This window comes from Triticum urartu, chromosome 2 (genome assembly GCF_003073215.2).
Source record: "Triticum urartu cultivar G1812 chromosome 2, Tu2.1, whole genome shotgun sequence".
Taxonomy (NCBI): domain Eukaryota; kingdom Viridiplantae; phylum Streptophyta; class Magnoliopsida; order Poales; family Poaceae; genus Triticum; species Triticum urartu.
Window position 1 is genome coordinate 698093501 of NC_053023.1, and position 12190 is coordinate 698105690.

General features: G+C 44.8%; 3 protein-coding genes, 2 non-coding genes and 1 pseudogene across 6 annotated transcripts; 5 read left to right on the plus strand and 1 right to left on the minus strand.

Moving 5' to 3' along the window:
- The first annotated feature begins 761 nt into the window (after nt 1-761).
- Nucleotides 762-4888, plus strand: LOC125539851 (tRNA 2'-phosphotransferase 1-like). Its single transcript, XM_048703374.1, has 8 exons — nt 762-1066; nt 2050-2422; nt 2516-2663; nt 2879-2968; nt 3845-3899; nt 3975-4097; nt 4367-4423; nt 4510-4888. Exons 2-8 carry the CDS (start codon nt 2169-2171, stop codon nt 4638-4640), a joined length of 858 nt encoding a protein of 285 aa, XP_048559331.1. The 5' UTR covers nt 762-1066; nt 2050-2168; the 3' UTR covers nt 4641-4888.
- Nucleotides 4889-5630: 742 nt separating this feature from the next.
- On the plus strand, nt 5631-7485 carry LOC125539852 (40S ribosomal protein S20). Its single transcript, XM_048703375.1, has 3 exons — nt 5631-5872; nt 5948-6061; nt 7088-7485. Exons 1-3 carry the CDS (start codon nt 5746-5748, stop codon nt 7228-7230), a joined length of 384 nt encoding a protein of 127 aa, XP_048559332.1. The 5' UTR covers nt 5631-5745; the 3' UTR covers nt 7231-7485.
- Nucleotides 6204-6289, plus strand: LOC125541813 (annotated as a pseudogene).
- Nucleotides 6394-6477, plus strand: LOC125542021. The gene has a single exon (XR_007297806.1). It is a non-coding gene; the product is annotated as a small nucleolar RNA SNORD36 (small nucleolar RNA).
- On the plus strand, nt 6636-6715 carry LOC125542020. Its single transcript, XR_007297805.1, has one exon. It is a non-coding gene; the product is annotated as a small nucleolar RNA SNORD36 (small nucleolar RNA).
- A 510-nt stretch (nt 7486-7995) lies between the features above and the next one.
- LOC125539850 (lipid phosphate phosphatase 2-like) lies at nt 7996-11842 on the minus strand. 2 transcript variants are annotated; one of them, XM_048703371.1, is made up of 9 exons: nt 11688-11842; nt 11456-11549; nt 10579-10800; nt 10391-10478; nt 10200-10309; nt 9976-10069; nt 8826-9014; nt 8660-8719; nt 7996-8573 (listed from the first exon to the last, which is right to left on the minus strand). In XM_048703371.1, the coding sequence occupies exons 3-9, from the start codon at nt 10792-10794 to the stop codon at nt 8353-8355; spliced, it is 978 nt and encodes a 325-aa protein (XP_048559328.1). In that variant the 5' UTR covers nt 10795-10800; nt 11456-11549; nt 11688-11842; the 3' UTR covers nt 7996-8352. The 2 variants fall into 2 exon arrangements, with proteins under 2 accessions (XP_048559328.1, XP_048559329.1); XM_048703372.1 differs by having other exon boundaries at nt 11456-11543; nt 11688-11804.
- Nucleotides 11843-12190: the final 348 nt, after the last annotated feature.

The window sequence follows — 12190 nt, forward strand, 5'->3', positions numbered from 1 at the left end:
TCATTTCGTCCGGTGCACAGCATGCATCCAGCCCTTTGCTCACAACTACCATGCAAACATTAAATGACTGCAGAAATTACACGCCAATTCAATGTACCATGTCCCACCATGCTGACCAGCCAACACTCCATCGCTTTACCACAATAAAAGCAGTTTCAACAATCTTTTTAGTGAGCGGGTTGTGCAGTAAGAATATGAATGATTTTCTTTAAAAACAAGCTAGTTTACCTTCCATGGAAGCCGTTTCCCCGGATCTAGCGAGCCTTTTCGTGGATCGAGCCGGGGATCTGGCGACGGAATCATATCTTTTCTCCAAGATCTACAACTCCTCGGACTTGTACCAAAACAATATTTCTTGTCTGGTTAAAGAAAAGGGATAGTAGATCGTTGTGGAAGAAGAACAGTATGATTCGTTGAGAACTTTCTTCCCTCTCCTCAGATCTGGCAATGCAGTCTTCCTGGGGTCGGGCTTAACTCGTGAAGGTATATGCATGAGTGTTGAATTGATTATGATGGCTGAACTGTACAGTGCTCTAATGGGCTCCTATGCAGTTACAGTTAATGCCGATGGACAGGTACAAATTGTTCAAGAATATGTTACAGGTCGTGTATAGCCAGGAAAAACTATTTTACAATTATGTTGCACACATCCCGAAGCAGTGCAGCAGCGGACATGATTTTGATGGGTGGAGTCGCCGAGTGCTCTAGGTTACTCCCGACCGTGGTCTCAGGAAAAGAGAAGAGGAAAAATCGCACCTCGGGCTGGCTCGGTCGGAAAAACGTCGAGAAAAAAGGAGAGAAGAAAAAAGAATTGCGGCTCGGGCACGCAGGATTTGTCCCCCCTCGCGTCGCATCTCCCCCAACCCTCTCGCTCCGCCGCCGACCGCCCGCACGCCGCTCCTCCGCCGCGCGCGCTCTCCTCCTGCGTCGCCTCCCACGCCGTCCCGTCGGATGCCGCGCGCGCTCCCCTTCGCCGCGCCGCTGCCCCTCCGCCGCGCGTGCCCGACCCCTCCTCCTCCGCCGCCGCCGCGGCCTCATTCTTCCAGGCCCGGTAGGAGCCCGTGAGGTGCGTCCGTCGAGCTTATCTACCGTCGCTTCCTGCTTCTGAACCTAGCGAGACTTGTCTGCATAATTTGTTCGTTAGTTTATCACATGGCGTCCCTTCAGCCGAGCGCCTCAGGCTGATGCCCCACCTTGCTTCTATGTCCAGCATAGCAGTGTTCACTTTCTTAGAACTTTACAAGATTGATTGATGTCTGGGGTTTCATCTGTGTTTTACTTGTTATAGACTATTGTACTTGCTAATGTAATCACTAGGCCTACGGTAGTTTTGTCTGGCTTTCTTTTTTTTGTATTACTACTAGTTTCTGAAGAAAGAGCGACTTGATTCTCATATATACTCTGAACATACATACATCTACCATGTGTCGTAGTGTTATCTCATTCTTGCAGTCTGTATTTCCAGGCCACGTAGTAACTGCAACCATAATGTCATTAAAATTCTGACAGAAAAATTCAAGTAGGTTCACATGGTGTGTTTACTACTCCCTCCGTTCCTAAATATTTGTCTTTTTAGATATTTCAAATAGACTACCATATACAGATGTATAGACATATTTTAGAGTGCAGATTCACTCATTTTGCTCCGTATGTAGTCACTTGTTGAAATCTCTAGAAAGACAAATATTTAGGAACGGAGGGAGTATGTCACAAGGTTAAGTTAAGATTCAGTTGACACACTTAACAAATAAAAAGATAATTGTGCTGCGAGCATTATGCTGGCTGCTATTCACTTTATAACCTTTTCTTTTTAGCATTCGAAAGCATACGTGGAATTTGAAAATTTGTTATTGACAACATTCTATGTTTGTAATCTTCCAGGTTACCGTAGATGTATGTATTGACAACAAATAAAAGAGAGAAATTGTGCTGTGAACATTAATTTGGTTGCTATTCACTTTTGCAACTTCTCCTGTTTAGCTTTTGAAATTATATATGTGGAATTTGAATTTTTGTAATTGATAACAGTCCATGTCTTTAATCTTCCAGGCTACCGTAGCGCAAGCCCAGGCAGCAACCCGGCCCAGCTCACCCGTCTTCATCAGCAGGGGTTGTCCGGCCGCCACCGCACGTCGCCGGTCGTGTCACCGCCGCCACTTCCGCTGCTTATGAGAGCCCTCACTGCCGCCACAATCTCCTCCCCGATACGCGCCCTCCTCCTCCACCACCCCTCCTTCCGCTCAACCCTCCGCCTCCCTCTCACCATGAACCCCTCCTCCTCCTCTGGCTACCGCTCCAATGCTGCCGCCTTTGCCTCCACGCACCAGCCGCGTGGCGGCCGTGGCGGTGGCAGGCGACCGGGTGGACGTGGCGGTGACGGTGGCGACGGCGGAAACCGCATCGACGCCCTCGGCCGCCTCCTGTAATACACTGGCACAAAGCCCCAGGTCCCCTCTCTGCAGTCGCGTTGATGCTAGCCGGGTACTCACTAGTGCTTCTGTGCTTCTCTTCTCAGGACGAGGGTCTTGCGGCACATGGCGCCGGAGCTGAGGCTGAACATGAGGAGCGACGGGTATGTGCGGGTCCGCGACCTGCTCCGCCTCAACCTGGAGACCTTCGCCAAGGTTCCGCTCAACTCCCACACGGTGGATGAAATCAGGGAGGTAATATTGCTCATGCCTCATCTTCCTGCTTAACAGTAGACGATCTTTCTAAGCACCCTGGTGTACTTGTGTCTGCTACATGTTTTCATCTTGTTAGCTATCACCTTGAACTTAAATTGGGAAATATCTGTAAGTTGTAAAATTAATCAGGTTACTATTGAACTTGTTGTGAGCTGTAAGACGATTTGAGTAAAATTCTGCAATTTTGCATGTAGGCGGTCAGGCGAGACAACAAGCAGAGGTTTGGTCTGTTGGAGGAGGATGGCGAGCTGCTGATTCGAGCTAACCAGGGGCACACTGTGACAGTATGTTCTCTGCCTGAACCCCCCTGCACTAATGTATTCTTTTTTCTACAAGTATGGTGTGTTTATCATGTTCATGATCATCTGCCTTGTAACCATTGCTTTTCTGTAACTTCTGAGAAAATTAGACATATAAAAGGAGCCCTAATAGTGGCATGCACCCTCTTGGGATTTTCATACAGACTATTTTTCGAATCAATTCCATATGGGGCATTGTGTGCTTTAGCTCGAGATGTGAATGTTTTTACAGTAATATAATCTCGGTGGTAGTTTTCCTATTGTTAACTAGTCATAAGAATTATACTGTCGGTCCTTGTTGGCCCGTACTAGGAATGAAGTTGCAATTCATCGTGCTGATAATGGCTTGGATTTATCCTGGTCTGGCTTCCTCGATGTGCTATACAGGCATACAGCGATAGTGTATATTCTTCTTTAGCACTACGGTTGAGCTTCCATGTTAGTAATTAAGATTTAAGACACTCCTGTCCTCTCTGATGCCTAAGCTATTACAGGATTGTACTAATGTAGCTTTGTAACCTGTGGGTATGTTTTGAAAGAAATCATATCTGATCTTAAGTCAGAGAATACAATCAACTTATCTTTTAGCGACTTGTCTTCATTGTTACATGTTCCCTCACAGTTCTTGAGGTCATATGCGAAATACCCTAATTTAATCAGAAGACACATAATTCCAATCTTCATTCCTATTTTGCATATTTCTGGGAGCAGAGTTCCTGTTCTGTTTCCGTGTTGAGGTGGTTTGTGGCATGTGATCTGCTACCCTATTCTAGCATCAAGTGAATTTATTTGCAAGTAACTAGCCTAGTGGAATTAGCGAATCATGTTTGCCATTATAATAATCAAGTAAACCTCTTGCAGACTGTTACATCAGAGAGCTTGTTGAAACCAATTCTATCGGCTGATGAAGTCTCAGGTATTTGATTTTAACACTCGTGTTTGCATCCTGTCCTGAATGGCTGGCGTTTGTGCTAATTTTTTCTATCCACAGTCTGTGTCCATGGAACTTACAGGAAAAATGTTGATTCAATATTGAAATATGGGCTTAAACGTATGGCAAGACTACATGTACATTTCTCAAGTGGTTTACCATCAGATGGAGGAGTTATTAGTGGTACGATTTTCCATTTCAAACATACTATTATTGAGTTTATTCTTATGGAAACAAATAGAAGGACTAAAGCTGTTCTTCCAAGTAAAATCATACTGAAAATTATCCATATATATCTTTCCAATGTAAATCTGATGTGCTCCCAGTTATTGCGGTTCTCCATTATTTAGGTGCATCATCAACTCATACCCGATAATTATTTATTCCCATCTTGCGGTCTAATTTTTCTTCCACCTCTGCCTTGTCATGGACTAACGGTTTGTCTTCTTCAGGTATGCGGAGTGGCGCAAACATATTGATATATTTGAATGTCAGAAAGGCACTCCAAGGTATGACTGCTGCATGTAAATACCAGCAAATCATTTGGGTTCTCTAGACTAGAGGCTAACATTTGATTTCTGAATTTGTTTCTCAGACGGGATGAAGCTATACATCTCAGACAACAAGGTGATACTGACGGAGGGCTTCGATGGCGTTGTCCCCGTCAAGTACTTCGAGAAGATCGAAACATGGCCAGGACGTGCACCGATACCGTTCCAGAGGTAGAAGAGACCTTACCGTAGCACTGGAGTCCCGCACGGCCTCCCGCTCAGCGAAAACTTGGAATGAATGCGCTGCACGACAGGATTCTCCTTGCCGAAAAGGAAATCAACCGTGTTGTAATATCTGAAAGAGTTTCGTCATGTAACCCTGGTATATCCGTATATGAGAGGGAGCATTATTCTGCTGCTGGTTGTGCAAAACCTGTGTATGATGATGATTTCCAGATGTTATGGAGTAGCAAATTTTGTTTATGATGTGTAGATCTGCGAAGTTTCATTCAAAAATATGTAAATTTTGCATGCATTCCACGGCGGTTTCAAAAAAATATGTAGAATTTGTGTAAAGCGATTTCTGCTTGCCTGTCCTATCTGCAATTTTGTTTTTGTTTTTGGTGCGTTTTGGGCTCTGGCATAGTGTGACCACGAGAATCCTCTGATTTATTGGCAACGGCGAAAACTATGTTTTTTGCTTCCTTTTTTTGTGGGGGGATGGTGTGGACTGCTGAATTTTCAGAACTTAAAGTCGAGCTGCGCCATTTCTAGGATGTAGTTGTGCTGATTCCTGAATTTTCAAACTTTTGTTCGTTACTGTGTTGTCTGAATTTTTACCACGCCACAGTTATAACAATCTGTTTCCTTCAGTTTAGGATGCCCCCGAGTTGGTACTTTTTCTCCCAGTCTTGCTAACCAGTCTTCGATAAGTTTCATCTTGAGCTCACTGATAAAGAATGAAGCACACTGCTTTGAGACCAGCTCAGCTTCTCTCAGTTATGCATTGTTCATTTTGTAGAGCAATTTACAGTAGTCCCTCCGAAGAAGATCTGCTTCAATTTTTTTAGGAAAAAAGAAAAGAAGATCGGCTTATTGGGCCGCCAGGCTGCGTTCTTTTACGACGGGCGGCCCAGCCCAATTCCGAAAGCCCGCTAAGTCTCCACGCCGGCCCAAGCCCATGCCTCCTCCCACCACAGACACAGCCTCCTCTACATAAAGCGCCCTCAGCAAACCCTAGCGAGCTCCATCCCCAGCGCCGCCGCCGCCTCCTCTGCGCCCCAAACCCTAGCTCGCCCGCAGCGCCGCGGCCTCCTCCCTCCCATCCTCCACCGGCAGCCATGGCGACGGAGCTGGCCTACGCGCCGCCCATGAAGTCGGGCAAGCTCGGGTTCGAGGGAACCCAGGAGGTGCAGCACCGCATCCGCATCACCCTCTCCTCCAAGTCCGTCAAGAACCTCGAGAAGGGTCAGTGCCCCATCCGATCCCTTCTCTTGCTTCTTCACCGTTCGTCTCCGATCTGATGCGTTTGTGCGTGTGCAGTGTGCTCGGATCTGGTGAAGGGCGCCAAGGAGAAGCAGCTCAAGGTCAAGGGCCCCGTCAGGATGCCCACCAAGGTGCTCAACATCACCACCAGGAAGTCCCCCTGTGGAGAAGGTTGGTAGCCACCTCCCTACCTCTCTGCCTGATCCCATTTTTATTTTGCCTACATGCCGTGCATCCTATCAGTTCCTGGTAGTCCATGTCAGTAAGGACGTGTCTATGGTTTGAATTGCTGGTACGTTGATGGTGGCGTGCTGAGCAGAGGATGTGAAACATTTAGACCGCTGAGGCCTTTCCGGTCTTTGATGATCTAAAAATCGAGCTTTTTAAAACTGATGCCTGGCATGCCATCAATCAACGTACTGCTTTGTTCTTGTGTATCTGAGATGCAGCTCTATTACAGTGGTAATAATGTAGAGTAGTTGCATATGAACCGTTTGTCAGCTGAGCACGTGATGTTACAAGGAGATGCTACTGAGATGTCCCATCGTTGAAGTATCTTAAACCGAGCTTTTTAAAACTGATGCTTGGTTCATTCGGTGCTAAGTTAGATTACGAGTATCGTTCTTGGTTGTTGGTCATCTGTTTGTAAATTGAAATCTATTGCACACTGAATCTAGCAGTGATCCTATCCATGACAGTTTGTCATGTGCGATGTTGATTTTCTGTTTATGTTTTATGATGGGCTGGTCAGATGATGCTGAAACAACATATTCCTGAGATTTTCTTTGAGGAATACAAAATCGAGCTTTTTAAGACTGATGGCTAGCCTGTCTTGTGATTATTTTCTTCTTTGTACCCGTTCCTTCTAGCAGGCAATGCGAGTAATGTGTTAAGTTCAGTCCTCCTCACATTTTTTAACCAGTATGGCATGATTGTAGCTTATGTTACAATTGGTTTTAACCAGTTAGCATCTTATCTTACCAAGAATGAAGCATTTGCAATTAGTAGATGGGCTGAGCAAATGATGATGCATATGATTAGTCTGATCCATTTGATGTTTCAAAATCGAGCTTTTTAAACCTGATGCTCAGCTCATCACAAATCAGTTTTCTGTTCATCTTGCTGTGCATTTTTTCTTTGAAATAAAATTTTGAGATGAACTCAGTCTAACTACTTGTTCTTGGTCTGGTAAAACAGGTACCAACACCTGGGATCGGTTTGAGATGCGGGTGCACAAGAGGGTGATCGACCTCGTCAGCTCCCCTGACGTCGTCAAGCAGATCACCTCGATCACCATTGAGCCCGGCGTCGAGGTCGAAGTGACCATCAGCGACCAGTAGTTATGCTACCCCATGATATGTGTCTTTAAATCTTTTTACAAGGGTGGAGAGACACCAGCGTACCAAGATATTTTTGAAACTTTCTGTAGTATGAGAACTGGGTTTTGTATGACTAGGTTCTTTGCTTCGTGATTCTAAGTGCCTACTGTCCTAAATTATCTGTCAATTTTCGTTCGTTGCCCTGTTGTGTGTGCCGGGTTGAATGTTTATACATGGATCGCTGTTTATCTATGAGATTTGGTAGCGTTTCCTTGATATCTTCAGTGATTTGTGTTTGACAGTGTGGAAGAGGAATAGCTGTGGTTTGGCATGGCAAGTTTGGCTTTCGCTAGGACAAACGCTCCCGTTCCAGATGTGGTCTGAGTAGGAATAGGCGCTTCTTCAAACTAGAATTACCGCATTTCTATCAGCTGGTGCAGAAGATTAGAGAGGAAATTCAATTGTGGAATTTGGCTGGAGCTGGAATTCCTTTTGACCCTGGCTGAGTCTACTTTTGTACCTCCTTTTGTTTTGTATTCCTTTTCTTCTTTTGCATCTCCTTTTGTTTTGCCGGTGCTTGCCCTCCTGGGCACTTTTGGTCCTGGTTCTCCTCTGATCAATGAATTTGGTAGCAACTTCTGAACTGTATTACATTGAAATATACAAAACAGCAGCAAAATTTGGTAGTACTTAGAGAATCCCTGCATGTTAGCAAAATTTTCTGATTATACATATTTGGATAACAAACCAGTTGATCTGAGCAGCCAATCAATAGCACAGGTTGGATAACAAAACAAAACAAAGCAATCATATATACATACTGCTTGCTGAAAAAGCAAGAAATAATTAGTGCACAATGTCCTCACCCACTCCACTAGCACTGACTAGGTAATGTACCACGCCAGATCCTCACTTGCCTAACCATCCAATCAACCTCTAACAAACAAATGGTGAACCCCCCCACGCACGCACACACACACAAACGCACACATACATACAAAACACCAGCAGGTCAATAACACACCAATCAAACCAAAGTGTGCATGAGAAAAACAGCTCCCAGACAGCCGCCTGCGACGTGCATCGAAAACATAAGCCCACGGACGGTCGTTGTAGTTAGGGTGTCGCTGGATCCTTCCACTCCTAGTTTTCATCATATTTTAGGGCGTCTCTCAGGGCGACCCCGCCCCGGCCTTGCCCTTCTTCTACCGTCTCCTCCGTGGGCCGCACGGCGTCTCTCAGGTCGATCCCACCCTCACCTTGCCCTTCTTCCACCGTCTCCTCTGTCGGCCGCACGCTGAAGGAGTTTGCTGCAATGCCCGCCTCGGCTAGCTGGAGGGTGTTGTACGCGTAAGGCCACAATCCTGCAATGGAAATCAGTACTTGCTAAGTATTTATCACTGAGAAACCACGGAAGACTCGAAACTCGATTGGTAAAGGGAGGAGGCACCGTCTGTGTCGAAAGGATATGGGAAAAATTGCAGGTAACAGAACGAGGCCACTGTGAGACCTGCAAAGGGCAACAGGAGAATAATTTTTTTTATTAATCAACTATGGGCGTCTAGAAGGTCATCTGTATAACTAATTTACGCAACAACGACAAATGGCAGACAAACCTATGATAGCTCCAGCAAACACATCTTGCCAGTGGTGCCAGTAGTCATCCACTCGAGAAACGGCAACGAGCGCAGCAGTAAGTAGAGGCAGAACAATGATGCACAGCTTTGCGATATGGCCTTTACGATCAAAAACTGCGATTTTCCCAGTTAAGTACCACGTGAGGAAGCCCAGGCCGGCGAAAGACCCTGGAATAGATTGATTATTAGCACAAGGTGAAAGAAAACAGGTTATTATATCGACGGTCTAGTTAGGTGATCTAGCCATGACCTATTTGACGCAATTGTAACAACACTACAACATATATAGATTGTACATGTGGGTAATAAAAGACAGACCCCTACTGAATTGGCCTGAAAACATATTGATTTTACCTAGAAAAATGCTTCTGATAGGACTCGCATTTCACCACACAGGGTATGTTTTGGCTGCAACCTTGAGACAAGGCTAAGGCTAGGCCAATTTTGTGGGGTCTCTAATCAAACACATGACTTATGTGCATTGTCCATTACAAGATGTATATATATACCTCCACAAAATGGTACACATGACAAACCCAATGTTTTTATGCCGTGGAGTAGTTCCAGAACTAGTTACCACACAACTACTACACCAAGCAGCAACCAAAGCATCTAAACTGAAATGGGGCACTTCCTGGTTCGCTGCCACATCGCACCAACGTAGCCAATGCCAGGCTGTCTTATGCCCAATTGTGGCCTAGCCACCCATCAGAGTTCCCCTGGTTCAATGACTGCCACTAAGGCCTTGTACAATGCAAGGTGCTTAGAGTGCTTCGGAAAATAAACCAAGTTTTTCTTAAGCACCAGTGCTTATTTCTACAGGAGGGATGCCTAATTAAGCATCTAGCCTCTACAAATAAGCACCGGTGCTTGAGGAAAAACTGGTTTATTTCTCTACTAGGCACCTTGCATTGTACAAGGCCTCCAAAGCCAGCTAACACAAGCAGCCCAACCAACCGCAAAAACACAGGTACCATCACTTATTCCCAGGTCCCAGCATGGTTTGTGTCAAAAAGGATTATCACAAGGGTGTAAAAAACAACTTCAAGTATCTAACTGAGTTTTAAAGAATTCCATAGGCATAGCTGACCAAATGCCTGACACCAGTATTACCAATTAAATGACTTACATGATGCGTGTCCACTTGGGAAGCTCTTGTGACCTTCCTTGATGACACTCTTCTCCCCATGGCACAGAACGCCAGTAGTAACATTATCATAAAGCTGAAAAAGAGTCCTTCGATGAGTTTTGGTCAAATATGGGCTCCATAGATGATAAGAACTGAACAATGAGCAGGTCAACAAAGATAAACTTGTGACTGGAAAAAGTGAAGTTCTTGGCTAGTAATCTTACATCCTTTCCATCTGGGAAACAGCGCCAGAAGAAATCAGGACGTGGTCGGCCAACTCCATCCTTAATTGCATCAGTAATCACCGCAGTTATGAGCACCGAATAAAGAATACCTACAAAAATATACGTGTTTCGAATTATTTCTTGCACATATAATATCAACATATTCATATGCCTAAGAATATGTCAGATACCCAGAATGCCATGGTGCAAATCATAGAAATTCTTCTTCTTGAAGTAAATTCCACCAAAGATGGCACAGGGTAAGACAATTCCAATGACCTGCAAATCATGTGAGTTACAAAAATGGGACTATCTTTTCGAATGGCACAAAAATGATGTAAACAATGGTAAGTCCAAAATTAGCAGCACAAGAACACACCGGAACAGCCCAAAAGGGCACAGTATTGCCCTGTAAGGGATATCTCAAGTCAGTCATCATGTCCTTCCCAACGAAACGGTGAAAAGGCTCAATTATATTCAACAATCCATCTATGACAGCAAGGAGGACAAGTATTATCCAGTCATACATGTGGAGTCTTGCAATTTTGGCTCCATGGGACTTTATAGTGTAACAGCTTAACTGTATATCTGCCATTATGTCCTATAAATAACAAAGGGAGTAAGACAAAGAATTGTTGAGTAAAGTTGCAATAGTTACAAGATAGACTGGATGTAATAAAACTATGATTAATTAAATGAAAGGTAAAAAAAAAGCAAAAAAAAAGGATTAAAAACGAAAACAGGAGCACAATACTTGCATTTCTGATGAAGACAATGTTATTCTGTTTGACTGGCTTCTGTAATAATTCTGTGTTCCTGTATTTCCTCAGTTTATTTGTACACACGATGCTCCTAGAATTCCAAATAACTTGCAACCTTGATTGGAAAATGATCATATGTACAGGCTATAGTTTCCAATTATCAAGGAGTGCGCGAAGCGTGGGCATACAAGGTTGCCATGACCCATGCCAAGATGGGACAGGTAAGTTGTTCAGCAGGTCACACATTCTTGTTGAATACTCCCTCCGTCGGGAAAAATTTGTTCCTCAAATTGATGTATCTAGCACCAAGTCAGTGCAAACTTTTTTGGGGGGAGGGAGCATAAATTAACATATTTGTGTCGTTGTAAAACCATGGACATTCTATGCTGGCAATTCGGCAATATTTACTGTAGATGACAAGTCAACAGCATGGAGATTCTCTGCAAAGCACTAGTACTAAGAGGAAGATTAGGATTCAAGGGCGGGCCAAATAACCTGGAATTTGGGGGAGGAAATCAAGCTGCTGCCGTGAAGCTCATGGGCACGTCAGCACCGTCTTGTCTCGTCTCCGAAGCTCCTGCTCCTGCTCCTGCAGCGGGAAAGCACGCCTAAAGAAATGCGCCAAGGACCCGCCCCCGCTACTGCCACGCCGCCGGCAAGAAGCAGCAGCCCCTGCCCCGCTCGCGAGAAGAACGGAGGGAGGGAGAAGAGAAAGCGAGGGACTCACTCATGTAGTCCGGCCGCCGGCGGAGGCCCAGATGCGCGCCGCCGCGCGGGTCGTCGGGAGACGAGAATCGATGGGCGGTTCGGGGTGGGGGAAAGTATCTGGGCCGTCTACCAAAGCATCCCCTGCTTATTTGCTTTCTTTAAATAAATTTCTCGAGTGTTGATTGTTTTTTTTTTTGTTCTTTTTGAGATAGCTACCCGCTCAGTTTTAAATTTCCCGAGTGGATACTAGACTTCACCAATACTCCACGTATGATAAATTGTTTATAAAACAAATTTATCCATCTACCATCGAGTCGGATGCGGATTTTTGGAACCTTGGTCTAGGCACACCCGCTTAGAAAAAAAACAATTTAAAAATAGTAAAAAAATATCTAGGCAAAATACTCGGATGTGCCGAGAGCGAGAAGGTCGGGCTTCCTTGAGAAGATGATCTTCCTATTTCGAATTATATGGATAACAGACTCAGTTCTCACTTTTATTACATCCATGAATGAAGAGATA